The sequence below is a fragment of the Copadichromis virginalis genome, linkage group LG12 (assembly GCF_057382275.1).
Source record: "Copadichromis virginalis isolate Kocher_CV1m ecotype Utaka linkage group LG12, C_Virginalis_male_GT1.1, whole genome shotgun sequence".
Lineage (NCBI taxonomy): Eukaryota > Metazoa > Chordata > Actinopteri > Cichliformes > Cichlidae > Copadichromis > Copadichromis virginalis.
Window position 1 is genome coordinate 6,614,613 of NC_140629.1, and position 22,570 is coordinate 6,637,182.

At 40.7% G+C, this 22,570-nt stretch overlaps 1 protein-coding gene across 2 annotated transcripts in view; it reads left to right on the top strand.

The window, feature by feature from the left end:
• Positions 1–22,570, top strand: part of cdca2 (cell division cycle associated 2) — a 31,373-nt gene that overhangs the window by 2,073 nt on the left and 6,730 nt on the right. For both annotated transcript variants that reach the window (XM_085474503.1, XM_085474504.1), the window contains exons 4-12: positions 8,063–8,228; positions 8,655–8,809; positions 11,474–11,603; positions 15,078–15,400; positions 16,274–16,325; positions 16,432–16,506; positions 16,925–17,061; positions 17,207–17,269; positions 17,538–17,609. In XM_085474503.1, the coding sequence (XP_085330629.1) occupies positions 8,063–8,228; positions 8,655–8,809; positions 11,474–11,603; positions 15,078–15,400; positions 16,274–16,325; positions 16,432–16,506; positions 16,925–17,061; positions 17,207–17,269; positions 17,538–17,609 (1,173 nt within the window). The remainder of the gene's footprint in view (positions 1–8,062; positions 8,229–8,654; positions 8,810–11,473; positions 11,604–15,077; positions 15,401–16,273; positions 16,326–16,431; positions 16,507–16,924; positions 17,062–17,206; positions 17,270–17,537; positions 17,610–22,570) is intronic.

Genomic DNA, 22,570 nt, shown 5'->3' on the forward strand with positions numbered 1-22,570 from the left:
CAAGATCGAGGCAATTTGCTTTTTGAAGTTTGCAAAGACTGCCAAATTGTGCCAGTGGTAGTTCACTCTTTGCAACATAGTACGCTGTTCTAAACAGATTTTTCAGGTTTATTTTTAGTATGTTTTTTGCAATTGGTGTTTGTTCTGGGAAAGATATTGCAGACTGAGCAATAATGCATTTCTTGCATTTCTCATGGGTTCTAATGGGGGCCTTTCTTAAAATGACTGGTCCCAGTAACAAAGGCGCTTGTCGACTCAGAAATCGAGGGAAAACCAACAACACACCCGGCAGAACATTATGTTATTTACACGGGTGCACATGTGCGCATTCGCTGTCAAAATAAAAGACGCGCACCAGATAAGAAGTTGCAACGCGCGTTTGCGTCCATATAAAAAGCACTGTTGTTGTCCGCTAGAGTGGGATTTTCACAGCACATTCTGCACCACATCTCTGTGCGTTCATCATTTGTTTGAAGCCAGCTCACCTCCTGCAACCACTTTCCCGAGAATACGCGCTTCTTTTGTGGTTCGGACTCCTTCTGACATTTGTTTGGAGGTGGAGGAACATCACAGTAATTGCTTAAAGGAGCTTCTTTGACATCTTTAAGAGTTCTAAACAAATGTCTGTCCTCCTCCTGAAAATCTTATGTATGCAAACACGCTTTGCAACTTCTTATCTTGTGCGTGCTTTTTATTTTGACAGCGAATGCGCACCTGCGGACCACTTATGTTCAGCCCTGGTTATTTAGCTCGTCATATTGCAGCCACAGAAATTCTTTTGTCCATGAAACCATAAAGCTGCACTTTCTTTTTGCCTTATAGTCTGATTTGTCATAACTTTTCCGTTTTGCGGTCACTTCTTCACCCTGACCTGTCTTATTTGGCTCAGCAGAACTAAAATATATATCCTGCTGCTTTTACACACGCATTCACATAACGCTCAGTGATTCTCTGCGCGATCAACCTCTCATATGTTTAAGCTGCGGGAGATTTCACTTGTCATGTTTGCATAGTAAGCTAACGATTAATAAGACGATGTCAGAGGAATTGGTGCGCAAATTATCATCACTCACAGATCAGTGCTGTCGCTCTCTATACACAGTTCGCGCGATTGCAAAGTGAAAGCAAAAAACAAGCGCAAATTCAAACGCGATTTCAATATGTCACATATTGACAGTGGCTCACCGATGCCAATGACATAATTACCCAGCTACATTTTCGAAAGAATGCAAAAGCATTGACATATATTTTTCCTTCCTATGACAGCCCGACGGGCAGGGCAGAGATGGATTTTGGTAGCCCGACTGGAAAAATTGCTAGCCCCAGGACGTCGGGTTAGCGATTTTGCAAGCCCTGCCATTCATACTGACTAGAGATGGCACGATACCACTTTTTTTATGTCCGATACCGAAATCATAAATTTGGATATCTGCCGATACCGATATGAATCCGATATAGTGTGTTGTTGTTTTTTGTTTTGTTTTTTTATCAACAAAACATTTTTGTTTAATATATTGCTGCATTTTGTATACGTTCATACTCAAGTTTAAATAAACAAAAACACTAAAGCTATTCTGTTATACCTGTATGTAAAAAAAAAAAAAAAAAAAAAAAAAAAAATACACTGCACCCAAAATGTTTCATAGTTCAGCAAAACTGATCAATCTAATGAACTTAAACTTACTCAATCCTTCCTATTCTGGTGTTTTAAAGAGTACTTAGCAGAAATATCAAGCAACCTAACTAATAGGGTTGCAAACTCCCAGCAAAAAAAAAAAATGGGGAACCACCCCCCATCCTCCACCTCATGATGCTTAATCAACATAATCAACTTTAATTTGATGCAGTGTGAAAACAAAATGCACAGAAATAAATTATTTTTCAAGAATAATTAAATAGATTCAACTAGGGCTGCACGATTTTGCACAAAATGAGAATCACGATTTTTTTGGCTTAGAATTGAGGTCACGATTCTCTCACGATTCTCTTTTCCAATATAAATATTTATTGCACTTATTAACTGCACATCAACTTCGTAACAGTTGAGACTGAACATAAAAACAATAAATAAACATAAAAACAACAAATGTCTCACGTTTTGTTGTTGCCGCAAAATGTTGTACTGCTTGAAATTCCGTCTCCACCGTTGCTCGACACTGCGTGTATAGAGCAGGTAGTGCAACAATAGAAAAATAGTTGCGGGACAGCACTGTGTAGCATTTGTCTAGGGTGTTGATCATTTTCCTAAATCCCTCGTTTTGCACAGTGTTGATGGGAGCCATATCTTTGGTCAGGTGATAAGTAATAGCCTCTGTAATTTCTTTGTGCCTGCAGAAGTTCAGCGTGTATAGGGAAGCGCTGTATAAGGTTCCCGTTATTGATGTTTGGGTGGTTGACCAAGACGGATTTTCTCCTGTCACTTTCTCGTCATCCCTGACGTGCTCTCCGTTGTTTTTTCCCTGCTAATTTTAGCATCACACGGCACAGCTTCTGTATCACGTGGTATAAGGCTCCGCCCTTGTCATTTGTTGAGCAGGAAGAGTGAGCGCTTGTTTTCATGCAGATTACATCCCGGATCAAAATGCGGTACAATCGTCGTCATCTTTTTTTTTTTTTCTTTTTTTTTTTTTTTTTTAAATCGTTGTCATTTGGAAATGAGATCGCACATAAGTATGAATCGAGATCGCGATTTTCTAATGATTAATCGTGCAGCCCTAGATTCAACATCTTTCTTCAACAGAACTGCAGACTGCACAGGTGGTACCTTCCCAAAGGAGAAAGTATTATAGCTTACTAGGGTATATTAGACTTAACAGTTACTATATACAGTAATGGACTTCTATATATTTTACATCAGATTAAAACTTTGGGTGTAAGATTCAGATAATTATTTATTAAAAGCTCGACATTTTAAATGAGAATAAGAAAGAAAAGTATGTCTTTGTGCCCCCTTTTCCCTGTTCATGCCCTATCAGCCCCCCTGGCTAAACTTTGCTAGATCCGCCCCTGCAAAGTTACCAGCCGTCAGCTACATAGAAAAGGATCCTGGTGTAGAAAGTAATATTAAATAAATCCTAACAACAGCTTATCAAGCTTAAACGTGCTGCTGTTGTTCATCCGCTGGTTTCCTCTTTCTGGCGCGAAGTGGGCCAAAAACAAACAAGAGAGACGGACTCGCGACAGAAAAGCCGATCAGCTGATCATTAATCAGTTTCACGATTGAAGTAGCAGCAAGAAGAGGCACTCGCTCCATATATCGGTTGTTAAGCTTAACGTGGGAATGCTTTACAAACATTCAGAGATGAACTTACACACTTGCTTTACTTCTCTCTGAGATAACTTCATTGGAGATGAAATGCTGGTTTGGAAGCGAGGCTACAAATACACACAGCCGCTCTATCACGTGAGCACACTGCTCCGACGTGCTACGGTTATGAGCCGAGTTACGCCGTGTCACAAGTTTTGTGAGGTGCTTTCGTGATATTTAATGGATCGGATTACATTTTTTATTTCTCTCCGATATCCAATCCAGTAATTTACATCAGTATCGGACCGATATGTAATATTGGATCGGTCCATCTATCACACTGACATGGACAGAACCAACAAAGGTAGAACCTGCAGACTCTACACAGAGAGCCTCCCAGTTGGAAGATTCTTGCTCTGAGAGTGCTCACAAGTGCATTTGGTCTTTCTGAGAATGTAGCAAACTGCTGATTTGCTGCTCATAAAGTTTCTTCTCTCTCCCTGTTAAGTGTGTTCTGGTTTTTGCTTTCTACCTCGTTCACTTGCGTTGACAACTGTTTGATTACATATTGGAATTTCCAATGAACAGTTGCCAAATTCAGATTCAATGAACTCTAGACTTTGTTAACATAAAATGATCCTGTCAGTTGTTTGCCTTGTAAATCTCATAGCCTGAGTAAAAGGATGGATTATGTTAAATTGTTATTAAACCTCTAATGTAAACATTTAGTTTAACTAAAGCATTAAGGTCTGCGCTTCAGTCAGCTCTAGACTGCTCCATTTTAAATCCACCGTGGGGATGTCCAGAAGCAAAATTATGAAACCTGTGTCCTTGTCCAAAAATATGTAGGCCTGACTGCATGTGAACGCTTACATCTGGATTATGCCTACTGTTGTCTCCTGCATGAATAGCAGTGCGTTTTTTAAAAGTGCTGCCAGTGCATGCCAGCCTTTGGTGTCATTTCAGCTTGTCGTGCACCTCTTCATTACCTCCTCAACTTAGGTTTCCCATTTGGAGCAGTCCCAGCAACCCTGAATTAACAGTCCAAGATGGCAGTAGTGACTTTAAACCCTAGGAAAGCTGTAAAACTCTTAGTTTCATAAGATAACATCAAACGGATAGTTTCGCAAACTTGACAGTGTGATAATGAGATACATAAAGCCTTTTAAGCTTTACAGTTGCTAAACATTTACTTTACAGCTTACACTTGTTCCTCTTTTATCTGTAATTCATGTTTTATTTTAATTATTGAAATTGTTAACAAATCCTATCTGAGCCCCTTTAAACACACATTGTTAAACTTCGCATAAGCTTCAGTTAAAATAAATCAGTGACCTGCGGGAATACAGGCAGACAACACAAGAAGTACAGTTGCTTATGTAGGTGTTTGTATACTTTTTTTTTTTGTGCTGCACTAAGCTGCTGTATGCAGCGATGATCAGCTTTTGAAGTACCCTGAAAGTTAATATTGACAGTAGCTTTGTGCATCAACGTTAGCTTAATGCAGTAAATGAACAGAGCAGAACATAAACATGACAGAGCTCCTGCTGTGAGAGTGCCGTTTGAATGACAGAATGACTTCTGGCAAAAGGTGTTAAATAAAGCAGAGTTTCGTACAAGATATTACTGTCACAGTGAAAAGCTCCGCAGCCCGCCAGATGTGAATGATTGACACAGAAACTGTACCGCATTTGTAGTTCTACCTCCCTGTGTTGTACACTATAGAGCGTGAAAACTTCAATCTAAACACAAGTTGAGGAAATCTCTGAACTCTGATTAACAGCATGTGTCTTTGTGGCAGCATCTTTACTTATGTTTGACCTTTAAAAATGTTTAAGGTAATACGGTGAGCAGTATTATTCAGTCAGTCATACATCACATTTATCACATTTCTTTGCTTGTGTAATAAAAATAGCAGTGTGATGAAAAACAGTGAATAATAAGCCCTTTTCAGAAGATATTTAAATAGCATTGCTGGTTTGAGCTGTTAAGAGACGTTTGTGTCATTGAGACATATGTAGAAAACCAAACATTACTCATGCTTTTATTTAAGCAGTCTATGACTGTTTTAGCATCATATCATGCTGTAGAGAGTACAATTTGCAGAAAGGGCCAGATTTTCTTACTGCATCAGCTGTCTGTGCAGTGCCAGAGCTTGGGCTCTTCTGTTCTGTAGTTCTGCATATTTCTGGCCCTCATTACATTTAAATATGAAGCTTTGAAGAGAGGGGAAGAATCATTGCCCGCTATATGGCGCATGCAAGCCGTGGATACATAACAGACAGAAAACACAATTTTGAGTGTTTCGGGGCTCCTTTAATATGACTATACTACAAGGATGTGGTCCATAATGAAAACTGCAGAGAGCACAAAAGCTGCTTTTCTTTATGTGTTTGTTTGGATTTTAACTGTCTCTCATGCCTGATCTGTTACATAAAGTGCATCAAAATACCGCTATTTGACCTGAAGCATGTTAAAGAAAGTGACTCTTCAGGTCTCACTGGATGTAACTCAGCCGCCTGAGATTCATATTCCTTGGGTTTTTTTTTGTTTTTTTAATGCTTAGCTACTGCCAGACAGAGTATGCAGAAACAACAAACAAAAGCCTCCCACTGGATATTACTGTTCATAACTATCAGAAATGGGTTATAGCTGCAGACCTGTTGAGCATCAAGTCATGTCAGTAATGCCACAGAACAAAACTGAGACAGAATGTTCGAGGAGGAGTATTAGTGTCACTAACATAGAAGTTCATGTGTATTCAGCTAGCTTGGCAGAACATCTGAAAACATGTTGTTTTGGTCCTTTTTACACTGTTGGGATTGTAACTAATTGAAGATGGATTACAAAAATATTGATTCTGTTGGTGGTTATACAGTCAATCAAATAAACACAAGGTGATTTCCACTTGTCCTTGGTTATGGGACAGTGTGTGATCTGTGTGCATTTCTTGGGGATAAAGTTTAGTTTCAGAGCAATATGTTAGTGAGGCTGATGAATTACAGATGAATGGCATCACTGAAAATAAATACGTTCACTATGAATTTAAATTATTTTCTGCAGCTTTCCTCGGGCATCAGTCTCTCTCTTTGTGTATTTTATATTGTTTATCCTTCTCCACGACCTGTTGCTCCTGACTGAAGTAGGCAGCGTTTGATTGGTCCATTTTATCCCCCCCCCAAAAAAACCATTAGATGCCTGCAAAGCAGAAAGCCTGGGTTAAAAAGGAAAGTTAATAGATGCCGTTATGATACGGATTATCTCTGTATCATAACATATTGGGATTCTAGGTTTTGTCGAGCCGCCTAATGCATTGAAATCCCAACTTTGGCAAGCTCACTTTGTTGTATGCGCTTCTGTGTTTTCAAAACTCCTGTTAACATCGACTGACACGTCTACAAAATAAGGATTTTTCTCCGGCGTGGATCATTCTTCTCAGCATGATCTGAACCACAGTCTGCCATGTCTCAGCTTTTTGGAGCGTTTTTCAGTTTAGTAGACAGCAGACACCCTCCGAGTGTGACTTAGTTGTATATAGTATTTGTATTTGTATTCTATTTTTATCTTATTGTATATTTATTTTATTTTATTCTACTGTATATAGTATTTTATTTTATTCTATTCTGTACAGTTGTGTACTGTATTTATTCTTATTGTATTCTAATTTTTGCCTCATAACTTTTGCACTGTCCACTTCCTGCTGTGACAAAACAAATTTCCCACGTGTGGGACTAATAAAGGTTATCTTATCTTATCTTATCTTACTCATGTTTAGTTACGTTTGTTGCAGTTTGGTTGCAAAAATGTTGCTTGTCAACAACACAACTGTAGATCAGCCTGTTACTCTAATTATTAAAAGCTGAGAAATACACAAAGGGTTTTGAATAATGCACATTTATATGGAAAGGGCTTTTAAATGCAACACTTCTGTCTCAGCTCACCTGTCTTTAAAGTCAGCTTTTAAGAAATGTTCATAAATGCAGTAAATGACAAATTAAATGGAAAAAATGGCACAGAGTGTCTTAGTAATGTTGGTATTCCTCCAAAAGAGCTTCAGTCCACATTGGCATTGATTGTACAAGTGTTCATCAAACCATTCAGTGAGCCTTCATCCCCTGTGGACGGAGGCACTATCGGTGTAAAAAAACGCCACTCTCAGGAAAGAAATGTTTCATCATCACGCTGAACAACTTTGTACTGATTGGCATTGATCTTTCCTCTGAGGGCAGCAATGGACTCAAACTATGTCAACAAAATACCCCCTACAGGATAACATCTCACTGTTCAGGACTCCCCTTTAATTTATTTAGTTTACTTAACTTTTACATTTGGATGTAGCTTATTTGCTCGTTTGTGCATCGCTTTGTACCTGATAGTTGGTCAATAATCGGCATTAAAGGCTCCAGTTGCCTAGGTAACGCTCCAAATTATTTACCACCCTTGCATATGTTAGTTAATGGTATCATTCACTCTCACTGGGAGGCACTTGGATCGATTACTTCAAAATGCTGAAGGTTTAACTTGCGGCCCATCCAGTTTACATCACCAGCAATTCTTTCACCGACCACTGCTTACAGTTTCACGTTCAGTGGTCTCTGGTTGCACCGTTGCTGTTGTGGATGCCCCTTCATTGTGACTTCCCTGTGAGATGATGTTCGGTGAAGTAAACCGTAACACTTGCGGATTGTGTAGATAAAAATCTGCATGATAGATGTGCTGCCACTCTGTAATACCACTTTTGTAATTTCAGAAGTCTCTGGCCTGTCAATGCACATCACTGAGCAGATATGTTTATTTTGCTGTATCAACTCTCAGCTTGTCAGAAGTAGCCCCTTCCTTCCCCGGGTCGCCTCCACGCTGAGGCAGAAGATGGCTTCCTTCCAGAGCCTGATGGATGTGGAGGAGAATGATGCCTGTGATCCGGTCCCAGCGCAGGACAGCAACACTGGAGGATGCATCAAGACAAGAGATTATCTGTCTGGTGAGGCTGCCTCATTGCCACAGGATTAATAGTTTCATTTTTCATTGAGGATCCATGCCAGAAGGATTTCTTTATGATGTCTAGAGGCATCGTTCATAAAGCAGTGGATTAATGCGCTGCACCATATAAGCCTGACTGTGACAACATCTTACAGCAGGGATCTCCTCTGAGCTTGGTCATCTTCTTAAATGGGCCCAGTTTCTAAGCTGTTTGTTACTGAAGTGAGACTTTATCTCTATTCCTCTGATCAAAGGTGTTTGTTTGTTTTTTCCTTTTTTGTACCCCAAGCTGTGTTTTTATCATATATTATTTGAAATTTGATATTTTCTTTTCATTTAACTTAGATGCTCCCAAGTCCCATTTGTTTTTCTATGTTTATGTAATATGCCTTTTTTGATTGATGTTTTTTTTTTTTTTCACTCTCAGATGGGAACAGCCATGATGGAGGGAAGGAGAACGACCCTCCAATGATGCCTACACCCAGCAAGAGGAGGCGCACCAGCAGCCCCCCCGAAGGCTGCAGTGTGGAGATTAGAGAGGCCAGCATGCCTACCCTCTCCTCCACTTTGATGGAGCAGGAGGTACACCGACTCACTCTGACTCACTCACTTAACTGACTGCTGTAAATAATTTAGCTAAAAGGTTTTTACCTCTGTGTGCCTGGCTCCCATTGAAGCCGTCGATTATTTTTAACGCCTTTATGAACGGTAGATATCAGGGCCAAACAGGATTTTTTTTTTCCTTTTTTGACTACAAGCTTCCAAAAGGAGAAATAAACCAAAGAGCACTTTGATGCGAAATATGTTTGAGAAAACACTGCCAGTTAAAAAAAATTTTCTCCCTACACTAGACAAAACACTTCACAACTCCACAACTTTATTAGTGCAAAAAAAAAAAGACATCAGTGTATTTTCACTTAAACAAGCAGCTGTTTTTTATGTGCATTAAAGTTATATAAAAATGTAACAGTGCAAATTTCTTGCTGACAGTTTAACCGAAAGGCATTTCCAGCTGAAACTGGCCGACATATCCTCAGCATAACCATGTATAATATCCACAAAACTTAAAAAGAGGTTATACACACACAACACGGTAATATTATGTTGAAGCACAGTACGTATCACTCCGCGAGGCTCCTGCCTACGATAGCCGTTATGCTTCGACAATTCATCAAGCGGTGCGGCTTCGTAGCTTAGCAAAGTCGCACTAAAACATTTGACAGATTTTCGAGCGCCGTGTACATAAAATTGTTTCGAGGTCAGTAAACACAACCAGAATTCATACATAAGGCACACGGGATTATAAGGCGCACTGTCGATTTTCAGAAAAATCAAAGGATTGATTTTAAGTGTGCCGTATTTTCCAAAAAACACGGTAATAACGACGGCCCGCTAGCATGCTCTACCAAAAATAGTGCTTTGTTGTATATCTGACGGACGAAAGCTAAACCAGTTCCACACCACTGAAGTTGCAGCATTTTTACAAACCAATTCTGGTTCATCCGTTTTATTCAACGGTCCGCTTTTGCTCTTCTCATTCTCTGCTATGCTTTTCCCGCCATGTGCGTATGTAAACAAAGGCACTGCGCATGCACGTTTTACCCATATTCTATCGCGAGATTTCATTTTCTTATCGTTGCCCAACATACCGGTATTACCGTGAACGGTATGATATGGCCCAGCCATAGCTGCAGTCACACAGATGACTGTACCACAAAACAAGATTAATGGGTTAGCAAGATATGTCAAGCTTAAAGTTAGTTTTCAGTGTCACCAAGACACAGACTTTGTTGTGGTACCCTTGATTTCCCACTGGGATTTCAGGTTTTGTAGAGCCAGCTAAAACAAGGAAAGTCTGAATATATCAAAGTTGCTTTATAGCACACCCCTCTGGTGATAACTGGGCAGATGAATTCGGTATACACTGGTCCATCTAACAGCCCAGCACTGGGCAGCTCATTTGGCTTTCTGAAGAAAACTGCACAACTAGCAGCCTTGCTATCAGTGGCTTGTTCTATTAACAGATGAAAGCAGGTTCTTAATGAGGTCAGTTGACAAAGTATGAAAGAGTCTGGAGGTACTGTGGTGAACATTACACTGACTACAACATCATCCAGCATGTACAGTTTGGCAGTGGGCCAGTGATGGTCTGTAACTGTTTAGAATGAAAGTTAAATCCTCAGGCTTTATGAGTCAGTCGCTACAGAACTCCAAACTTCATGTGGGAGGCCTTCAGATTGGCTCAAGAACAGTTCATAGAGAGCTTCATGGAATAAGTTTCCATGTCTGCATTGACCCAAGTGTAAAGTTTGGACGGGGGGGGAATCATCGTGTGGGGCTGTTTTTCAGGAGCTGAGCTCGGCAGCTTACTTCTAGTTAAACTCTTAATGCTTCAGCATACCAAGACATTTTGGATGATTTCATGCTGTGCGAACAGTTTGGGCGTGTCCTGTTCCTGTTCCAACTTGACTGTGCACCAGCACAATGACACAACATGGATAAGTGAGTTTGGTGTGGAAGAACTTGGCTGGCCTGCACAGAACCCAACCTTAACCCAACAGAACACCTTGGGGTGAATTAGAGCTGAGACTGTGAGCCAGACCTTCAGTGTTTGACGTGCTTCTGGAAGAATGGTCAAAATTCCCATAAACACACTCATAAACCTTGTGAAACGCCTTCACAGAAGAGTCGAAGCTGTTATAGCTGCAAAAGGTTGACCAACATCAAATTAAGTCGTATGGATTAGGAATGGGATGTTACTGAAGTTAATATGCATATCAAGGCAGACTAGTGAATGCTTTTGGCAATATAGTATGTGTCAGTATTTCAGCTTAAATATTTTGATCTGATGTGTTGATGGTTGTTGTCAAGCTAGGAAACAGAAAATAATATTCTGTTGTTCGGAGTCCTTTTCACACTCGTGTCCTCTTGTTTGTGCTTTCATATAAGGTAGAACATTCTTGGTTATGCCTTCTGATCTTTTCCAAGTGATTTTTGGGGCTATTCATGATAACTGAGCAATTCCTGCTCTCATCAGAAGTGTCTGCAAAAAAAGATATTTAAAGGATGCCTGCTGTGAACTGATTAGATGAAATGATTATGGTTGTTCTGTGCTCCAGTGTCCTTCTGGATTTTATGTACAAAAAATTATGCTAGTCTTGGCTAAAATGCAAATATCTGTTCTCTGTGTTCTGTCCTTGTCCTTGAACTACAGAATGAAAGCTCTCATGTGTGCTCTCTTAATAGGATGAGGTCTTTGAACTCCAAAGCCTCAGCCGACCACCTCCTGATGATCCTGCAGCCGTTTCGCCACCGCAGCGTTCCTCCCCCTTCCGCATCCCCTCACTCCCTTTGTTGCCGGAGATGAAGCCCACAGGTGAGCACATGTCGCTCTCTGTGGCCTTGTTAGAGTAACTGACCTTTTATCTTGGTTTAGCCTTTGAGGCTCGATGCACAGTGGCTTGCTCCAGTGTAGCCAAAGGTTCCGCTCGGCTAAATTGGTGCATATTCAGCGAAGAAGTCGATGTTCGTTTGAGTTGCCGTAGTGAAGAACATCATGCATGTATTTAGCAATAAGCAGTTTAGAGCGTTGGTGAATTAATTTTTTAAAAAAAGAGAAAAAAAAGGCCAATATGGTCTGATATAAGGCTGCCACGATTAGTCGATTAAAATCGTCGACGTGTCGTTTGAAGCTTTGTAAGATCCCAAATGACGCAGGAATAAGTAGCAGGATTTAAGAGTGTAATAACGGACTGAAACAGAAGATGGCAGCACTGCATGTACAAGGATGCCAACTGCCGTTAAACCCCGAAGAAGAAGAAGCTGTGTCCCAGAATTCATAGCGCAGCCCAGCTCAGTTTCCAACAATGGCGGCAGCTAGTTAGTTTTAATATTACTCTTATTATTCTTTCTGGGTCACAAAATAAATGTTTAACATATTTTCAGGCAAGAATGTAGCTGTGTAAACCTCAAATATCTGCTCAGTTTATCAAGACACCACATATTTTCAAAAGCGCTCCGACGTTTTCGGAGACGTCTGTTACCCACTAGCTCGATATCTAGCCGGGGTTTAACGCTCACTAGAGCCGGTGAGAACACCAGACTCCCGGCAAATCGTTTTCAAACCCACCGCCGTCTTTCGCTACTCAGGTTAAGCATGATATATAAGTCACTTAGATAACTTCAAAATGTTATTGTTTGGCTTTTTTAGTATTTTATTTGTTCCTGAGTAAATCGGTTTGGCTGAGAAATAAAGTTATAGTTTTTACACAGCTGAATAAACATCAAGCAGACAGCTGATTATCAAAAGTGTGAGATGCTCGAGAATATACTCCGGTGTCCTGTTATATTTTAGATAGCAGACGGCTGAGTTTATTAAACTTCACTGAAACAACCTGCATATTTCATTAAAATGTAATAAACTATCATCTTGTCTTTATTTTTAGTTAGCACATACCGTAAAAACACTTCAAGCTAGAGCTGGGCGATATAAGATTTTTTTCATATCACGATATGTTTTTTTTTTTTTCATTTCAGGCGATAACGATATCTATCACGATATAAGCCAAATAACTATATTTGTAAGATTTAAATGTGCCGTTGCTCACAAGTAAAATGTGAAATAATCAGCAGCTTGTTTTTATTTAAATATTTATTTCCCATAATAAGTTCAACAGGGTAGATGTACTTAAGGAACATGAGACTTTTTCAGATAAATAAAGGCAAATATTGCAAACTACACAAAAGGCAGCCGCTAAAGCGTTTAAGTTTCAAAATAGAACAAACGAAACAGACTAAATTGTCAATTCCACTTAGAAACAAAATATTAATTCTAAAAATAAATCTTAGTTTGTTTTACAGAAGAACAGACAAAACTGACTAACTTTTGTCAATATCAAATAAACTGAGAACTAAAAGGAAATTCTCAATCTCTCCTTGTTGTATAGCTGAGCTTTTCAAACAGTTTTAACAGTTACTTTAGTCTGACAAAAGCCGAATGACGAATTAGCGCTTCCAGTCAGAGACTGAGGCTACGTCCACACGTACACGGGTGTTTTTGAAAACTGAGATTTTCCGTTTTCGTTTTAAAAAATAATCCCGTCCACACATAAAGGGAGAAATGAAGGAAAACGCTGCTATGAACATGCCAAAGCAGCAGGTGGAGCTAGATTCCTAACCGTGCAGAAATGTTGGCCAATCAGAAGTCTAGAAGCCTCGGTGGGAAAAAGTAAACAAAGCTGGGGCATAGAAGCAGAACCGAGTCATATGTGTGGAGGGACAGTAACTGTGTGTATATGTAAGCATTTAAACACTGCAGAGAGTAGAATTAACAGTAACAGTATTGTAGAAATTCATTTCACCGAAACAATAACGTGGCGCACAGTGTGACGTCAAACAAATGCGCACACCTTGGACGCTGCGTTTTCTCAGTTTTTCTAGTCCACACGTAAATGCAAAAACGAAGTTTTCAAAAATATCCACCCTGGCCGGAGTTTTTAAAAATCTTTGTTTTCAGTGACCAAAAACGCCGTTTACGTGTGGACGAAAGGTGCAAACGCATAGAAAAATCAGCGTTTTCAAAAATACCCGGGTACGTGTGGACGTAGCGCATGCACCAGTTTATTGTATTTCCAGACTTGCTTTCGGCACATTTACAGTGCACGCTACGCTGTTTTTTGTCAGACTTGAAATAGCCGAAATACCTTCACACTACGGAACTTCTATGGCTCTTCCGTTCGACAATCTCTCCGGCGTTGGAACCATCATCTGTTTTCTCTTCGGTAACCTTCGGTCACGCTCGGTTGATTTTTCTAGTCGGCACACTCATTTCCTCCATTACCCGCTGGCTGCTTCCCAAACAAACACACGTGCGGCTTGGCACTTGTGCTGTACGTAACAAGTCACGCGACGTGACGCTGCGGCTGTGATTGGTTCGGCTCTGCGCTACTTAATTTGGATTGGCTGTTCTTTTTTTTTTTTTTCTTTTTTTTTAAAGAGGACTAGCGGCAAGGTCTATCGCGATAGCTTAATTTTTCTATCGAGGAAAAGTTATATCGCGATACATATCGTTATCGTTCTATCGCCCAGCTCTACTTCAAGCTGTAAGCTAATGATAGTTATATAAGAGCAGATGCTGCTGGTGCAATAAGCTGTACGTTTTACGTCCAATAGATGCACGTTCTGATTAGTCGACTATCAAAATAATCGTTTGTGGCAGCCCTAGTCTGATAACAGTTGTGTGATGTGTCTTGCTGCACCAAACACCCACTTCTATTTGTAAATACCAGATCAGAATGTACAGATTCCAAATACACAACTTTAAAAAAATGTTTTCTCATTTTGTCATCATGCACATCTTTTTTTTTTTTTTTTTTTTTTCTTCTTCTTCTTCTTCTTTAAACAGTAACTTCGACAGTCTTATACCGACACTGGCTACGTACACGCACGCACGCACGCACGTCTGGTTTGCTATCCTTGTGGGGACATCCCATTGACATAATGCTTTCCCTACCTGCTTAGCCTAACCCTAACATCAAAAATGAATGCCTAACCCTTACCCTAAACCTAACAATAACCTAATTGTAACTCTGACACGAAGACCTGGATTTTGGTGGATTGGATTGTCATGTTGATAAACAAATTTTCAGCCCTACAAATATACAAACTATGCCGGTCTGACTTTTTTCCTCTATCAAAAACCTTAATTCAGTGTTTATTCACGTTTCAGATGATTAGACAAAACAAGGCTAATCTATAATATCTCAAAGTCTCTCTTGGTGTTTATTACACAATGACTCCTGGAGAAAAGAAAGTACATTTTTGTGCATTGTATGGATTTTCTATCTTGCAGGAGAGGAAGAGTCCAACGGGACACCCACAACGATGACAAAGAAGAAGAAACGTGTGCGTTTTGGAGGTCCCCTCTCTCCTGAGTTTTTCGATAAGAACCTGCCTCCGAGCACCCCGTTACAAAAGGGAGGCACACCGGCCCGACCACAAACTCCTGGTGGGAGCTTACACCTTCGTTCAGTGCTGAAGACACCGCAGAGTGAATCCAAGACACCCGAATGTCGGCCCGACTTCAGCAGCCCGACTGCGTTTGGTGCTTCTCCTACACTCACAATGCCTTGCAAGTCCAGAATGCACTCTGAGGGAGACGAAGAGGAGGGAAAGGTAGATGAGATTAAACTGTGTTGCCAGTATGATGATTACACTTTACATGTAATAAAATCTTAGTTACAAAACATTAACATTTTCCAATGACATCAGCTACAAACAGGCTTTCCACAAGATAATTTGTTCGTCTGTTTGTAACCGCCCTGTTATCTATTATTGTTACATCCTGTGAGGACGTGGGAGTGTGTGGGCGTGGTGTTGTCCTCTCCTCCTCCTCCTTTCTTGTCCCTCCCCTTGTCTCTCTCTACCCCACCTGCTGCTCATCTGCCCTCGTTTACCACCAATTACCTTCCAGAGGTGAAATAAGCTGGAGGAGAGCAGTGTGGGTGTGAGTGAGTGAGTGACCGACCGACCCACCCACCCACCGTGCGTGGCTTGTTGCGAGTAACTCAACTGGGCAGTGGTTTTGCTTAAGTGACGGCGGCCTCCATTTCTTGGTTTGGCCTGCCTGGTTATTGCTAATAGCAGCGTTGCTGTCTTTTTCTGTTGAAGCCTTATAGTTGTTTTCTTAGTTGAAGCGGTCACCATCTCTTTGGGTTGGCCTGTCTGATTTATCATTAAAGCAGCGTTGCTGTCTCCTTCTTTTGTTACTGCTTATATGATTATTGGGTTAATTAATTATAATAGATTTATTTTGTGTTAAACACCTCTGCCTGGTGTCCTTTTCATTTCAACCCGGATCCAACTGTTACTGTCCCCCACCCTCTTCGCCTTGCTTTCATGTGGGGGCGTAACAATTATTGTCTGCTACCTGCTGCTGTTAGCTCTTGTCTGTTCTCTGCAAGGCTCAGGATATGACCCACGATCTGGTCTTGATTATAAATATTAGTCATCAGTAAATAATACTGCTTTTCTATTTTCTGGTCCTAGATTGTTTTCCCTTCGGTGGAGGAGATTGGCTCTGCTGTGGCGAGTGATACAGGTTGATTACAGTTTATTGACCCTGAGAGAGATGGCTTATTGTCTCCAGTGGAATGCAATTCAGCTCTGATACGATAACAGCTTTCTTTCATTTGTTTCATTTTCAGAATGGGCGTGGGATGCCCAGCCATTGAATTTAAACAGTGCCTTCTACGAGGAGTCTCTCTCTCAGCTTCTGACAGGTAAACAGCTGTCATAGCTTTTTTTCTTTTAATTGTCACTTAGCTTCCTGTCCTCATCGATCTACTTCTGTAACCTCTATTTCTCCAGCAAATCTGAGTACACCAGCGTAAAAGACCTTGTTGTGTGGAGCTGAATCACGTCAGGATTTTTATTTTTACATCATATTAAGAAATTAAGCCGCCTTCTGCCTCTCTAATTATAAAAGAAAGATTAAAACAATCAGAGAAGTCAGAATGAGAGGCATCCTTAAACCTCCTCCTGTTGGTTTAAAAGCTGCACAGTTCCTTTTGTCAGTTGGACTGTATTAATTTGTGTGAATCATTTTTCCACGCTAATCAGCCGAGTTGTTATAATCAGTTATTGCTATAATCTCAAACAGAAGTCTTTTCAGCTGTAATACTGTAGGTTTTCCCCCAGAGTCTGACACCAACCCCAGCACAACCTCCCAGATGGATGACCAGTCTGAGCCTGACTCCCTGCCAGAGAAGGAGAAGCAACCAGACGCTGGAGTTGGAGGTCCAACTGCAGCCCGATCCAGCAACAGAAGGAGAAAGGTCTGCCACATTTAAGATTTTTTTTTTCCTTCAAATTCTAGGATACATCTCTGTGAGCTCATGGGAATGTTAAACAAAATACTCTACCAAAATAATTTATTACCATCCTCTAGAGAATTTTATTCTGTGCAATTTCCTCTTGCAGTCAGCACCAAAACAAGGACTTGGAAGCGAACCTCAAGCTTGCTCCAGCAGCCGAAAGAGGAAGGTATGCTGTTCCCATAAACTGCATGATTCACGTGTACAAATGTCCATTTAGAAGCAAAGATGGCCTTTTTTTTCTTTTCTTAATCATTTGGAGGTCATAACATGTTCCAATCTAATCTACTGTTTAATTCTGCTGGATGTGAGCTTAATCACATTTAAGGACTTGGTGTGTGTGTGTGTGTGTGTGTGTGTGTGTGTGTGTGTGTGTGTGTGTGTGAGAGAGAGTGTCTATATAATATATCCTGGGGTAAACGTTTCTGTTCCCCCAGCTGCCAGAAGACAGTGAACCTGTGAAGAGGTCGGCACGGTCTGCTGCCAAGTTGGCCTCTGGGAAGATGAAGGTGAGTTGGATGAGTGTACTTGTTTGATTTCTCCTTCCATCACTTCACTGAGGGCTTTGCAGAATTGTCTTTTTACAAGCTGTCATGTAGAAGATGGCTACACAATCTGACTATGACTTAAGGTCATAGTGAGTATGTATTCATGTTAATATGGCCCATATAGAGCTGCAAATAGCACATCTGTGATATCATGTATAGTGGTAATGCTGATCCTTATTCATAAAGTTGTGCATGAGTGGAGAGTCAACACTGCTGTCACAGATAATTACACAAAGAAGTTTGATGAGACAACGTGAGATTGTTTGTGCTTTATATCGTAGTGGTGAGGTGTATATTGTGGCACAGAACCAGAGGAGACGTTACGGTTTGATCTGACTATGCAAATTTCCACACCATGAAGGTACTTTAATAATGGGTTCTACAAGGACCTGTTATAGCATATTGTTAGGTTTGGATTTTAAAGCTGGCAGCAAAGCAACTTACACAGGGTGAAATGTTTCTGCTGATTAATAGAAGTGGAATACCATGAAACCATATGGATCCATTTATGTAGTATTCGGCTACACACAGTGAAGGGTTTTGCCACACGGACATACATGTACAGTGTATACTGGTGGGAATGACACTCCATAGGTCAAATCTGGATTGGTGTAAAGGTTTGCATGAACAACACTTTTTATGTTATGCCATCCTCCAGTTACCTCGGGAGTGGGATGTTAGAATTCCAAGTTGGTGTGTACCAATAGGAAAATTGGAAAAGCATGAAAAAAAGGATTTGTTTTGCTTTGGCAAAGTAGAGGAATTCATCTATATCAAGCAATACAGCATAATACTTAATGTAAGAACAACGCTGAGGACATTCATGGATAGACTCTTATCCATGAATCCAAGATACTGCTGCCCTTTTGGATCGTTAACTCTGGGTTTTTGGGATTGTTCCGACTTCCAGATCAGGACATTCAAATTGGGGCAGCGTTCCAGATGAAAATTCTGTCTAGGACCTTTGTGTGATATGTCATCCTAATCCTGTATTGTTAGCATCGGTAAACTGATAAGCTTTTCAGCATCCGGGTTCCTTAACTGTTACATTAAGATTAATGTTATTGGGTTTATATTCTTATTTCACTATTGTACTGAGAACCTACTGAACCATGACCTCGCATCTGAGATAGGGCTGGGTGATATATCGATATATTTTTATACGAGATAAGATGTGACAATATCCTTAATATCGATATAGTATATGTTACGTTATAATTATACTTGTGGAGCCACAAGTTTGCCTCTCTTTTGTCCACTTTTGTCTCTACGCAACATTACTCCGCCTCGCCTCTCTCCTTCACTGAACACAACTCCTCCTCCCCCATCGCTTCACCTGCAGGCAGCGACAAAATGGACGCGGCAAATCTCTGCTAACGAGTTACTGCGCATCGCCCCGTGCGTGAGGCTGGACGGTGTCAACGAGCTAACCAAGCTAATAGGGCTGGGCGATATGACCCAAAATTCATATCTCGATATTTTTTAGCTGCATGGCGATATAAGATATATATCTCAATATTTTTTTTTAAAAAGCCATAAGTTAAGAACAAAAAGAGAGTTCTTAGTCACACTGTGTCCCAGATGTCACACGGGCATTTTCTTTACATACAGCGTAGATGTACATGAAGAAATTACTCATAAATAAATTATCAGCATTTATTAAATAATCATGGTCCATAAATAAAAGAAAACAATGTTGTTTTTGTGCATAACAAAAAGCTCACAATTGTGCAGTCAAAATGTAAACTAATAGAAGCTGAGCATAATAACAAAGAGACAGATTTCACAGCTGCACCACGTCTCTGAACAGGTGCCATTTGTGGTCCTTATACACACACAGTACGGTAATATTACGTTGAAGCACAGTACGTATCACTCCGCGAGGCGGCTCCATCAAGCGGTGCAGCTCCTTAGCTTAGCAAAGTCATATTAAAACATTTTTTGACAGATTGCTGAGCGCTGTGCACCACATAAAATCGGTTCGCGGTCAGTAAGCACAACCAGAATTCATACATAAGGCGCACTGTCGAGTTTTGAGAAAATGAAAGGATTTTAGGCCGTGCAGCCCCTTCGGGCTGCATGTCGTTAGCGCGGTTAGCTCGCTAACACGTTGACGCCGTCCAGCCCCACGCACGGGGCGATCCGCGGTAACTCGCTAACGGAGATTTTCCGCTTTCATCTTGTCATTGCCTGCAGGTGAAGCTATGGGGGAGGCGGAGTTGTGTTCAGTGAAGGAGAGGCGAGGCCGAGTAACGTTTCGTAGAGACAAAAGTGGACGAAAGAGAGGCAAACCTGCGGCTCCACAACGTAACATAGACTATATCGATATAAGATGTGACAATATCGTTTATATCTCGTATGAAAATATATCGATATTTTTAAAAAACTCGATATATCGCCCAGCCCTACAAGCTAATGACCTAACCACTCTGGGCTGCACGGCCTAAAATTCTTTCATTTTCTCAAAAGTTGACAGCGCGCCTTATGTATGAATTTTGGTTGTGCTTGATGACCGCGAACCGATTTTAGTACGACTTTGCTAAGCTACGGAGCTGCACCGCTTGATGGATTGTCGGAGCATTACGGCTACCGAGGAGCCTCGCGGAGTGATACGTACTGTGCTTCAACGTAATATTACCGTATTGTGTGTATAAGGACCATAAATGGCACCTGTTCAGAGTCATGGTTACGAAGCGGATTTCAAACTCCAGGCTGTCAGTCACACAGTAAAACTCGGGAACAGAGCAGCTGTGAAATCTGTCTCTTTGTTATTATGCTCAGCGTCTTTGTTTACATTTTGACTGCACAATTGTGAGCTTTTTGTTATACACAAAAACAACATTGTTTTAGTTTATTTATGGAGCATAATTTATTTTTGAGTAATTTTTTTTCATGTACATCTATGCTGTATGTTAATAAAAGTGCCTGTGTGACATCTGGGAAACAGCTTTAACTAAGAACTCTTTTTGTTCTTACTTTATGGCTTAAAAAAATATCGAGATATATATCTTATATCGCCATCCAGCTAAAAATTATAGAGATATGAATTTTGGGTCATCGCCCAGCCCTAATCTGAGATATGTATCAAGCGTGACTAGGGCTGCTCAATTAATCGAATTTTAATCACGATTACGATCTGGGCTTTCAACGATCATTAAAAATGACTGAGCAGATTATTAGCCCCTCCCTCGTGCTTTACTCTCGCGCTGCTCCGTGTGGCAAATCCAGCACACCTCTCTGCATTTCGAACACGTTTCACAACAATTAAGAGCAGCCAGTGTTGCCAACTTAGCGACTTTGTCGCTATATTTAGCGAGTTTTCAGACCCCCCTTAGCGACTTTTTTTCTAAAAAGCGACTAGCGACAAATCTGGCGACTTTTTCTGGTATTATTGGAGACTTATTTATGACGACTTTTTGACGTGAAAACGCATATCGCTCTCTCAACAAGCAGCGGGTGCTGCCGTGGGCACCTCACCCGTGCCAAAGCTCTCCCAGGCGGAGGATAGTCCTCCCCCGCTGTTATCAGGGCAGGAGATGTTCACACCTATGCGTCCAAAGGGCAAATGAATCGCGCATGAGTGAAGCCGCTGCTCCCGCACTGACTGTAACGCAGTCAGTTCTTCTTTTACTGTTATGCTGTTTTGTGGATCACAAGGTTTAAAACTACTTATAAACAAACACTCTCACACACAAAGTAACTCCACCAGAGCGCCAATTTCGGGTCACTTTTGCCAGTCCAGGCCCGGATAAAGGAGCAGGGTTGGAATTGTGACATTAAAAAACAATAATTGCTAAAAGAAATTTAATTTGTAGTTCTAAATAAATTCTAACTGCATTTAGGACGTTTTTTACTCACTTTGTCTCTTCCACGATGTTATTTCTCTCTCCAACAACGTAGGTTACAATTACATTAGCATGACCAATTATACAAATTAGGCGGTGACGTCATTTGGCGACTTCTAGCGACTTTTAGGACAGCCAATAGCGATTTTCCTTACTGAGGAGTTGGCAACACGGAGAGCAGCGGTCCCCAACCTTTTTTGCGCCACGGACCGGTTTATGCCCGACAATATTTTCATGGACCGGCCTTTAAGGTGTCGCGGATAAATACAACAAAATAAAACTAGTACCAGTACCGAAAAAAAGAAAATTTATTCATAACACGTGAAAAGACCAAGGAAAACTGAGTAAACGATAACAAAATAACGCTGAAAACCGATAAAAACCCTGAAAACTATACATTTCACACCTGAGCCTCAACTCTCGCGGCCCGGTACCAAACGACTCACAGACCGGTACCGGTCCGAGGCCCGGGGGTTGGGGACCGCTGATTAAGAGGACCCGAGGGAAGCTCGGAAAGCTAAGCAGAAGTTATTTGGAGAGGAGAGTGACTGCTGTTGGTTGAAAAGAGAGGTAAAAAAAACTTCAGTGGTGTGGAAACATTATGGGTTCGCGGAGTCAGACGTGGATCAAGTAGACATAGTGTGTAAACTTTGCTACAGTGTCGTAGCTGCACCACAGAGCAACACTGCAACGTTCACTAAACAGATGTTTACATTTTTCATTTATTTTTTATATTGCAAACATTTGCACTGTTATCAGTATTTGCACACTATTTTATGACAATCTTTAAAGTCATTATTCAATACATTGTTATTGTTAAATAAATATCGTCAAATAATCGAGATCTCAATTTCAGTGAAAATAATCGTGATTATTATTTTTGCCATAATCGAGCAGCCCTAAGCGTGACTTTTGTGTACTGTTGGGGATAGACCAGATGAATAGACAGATCACAACCTTTTTAGTCTTTCAATCATAGAAAAATTTGGAGATGATCTGTGTTTTTGTTGTCAAGAGATCCTGTTTTAAAACAAACAAAAAAACAACACAATAGTTGATCCATCCAGTTTTTTTTTT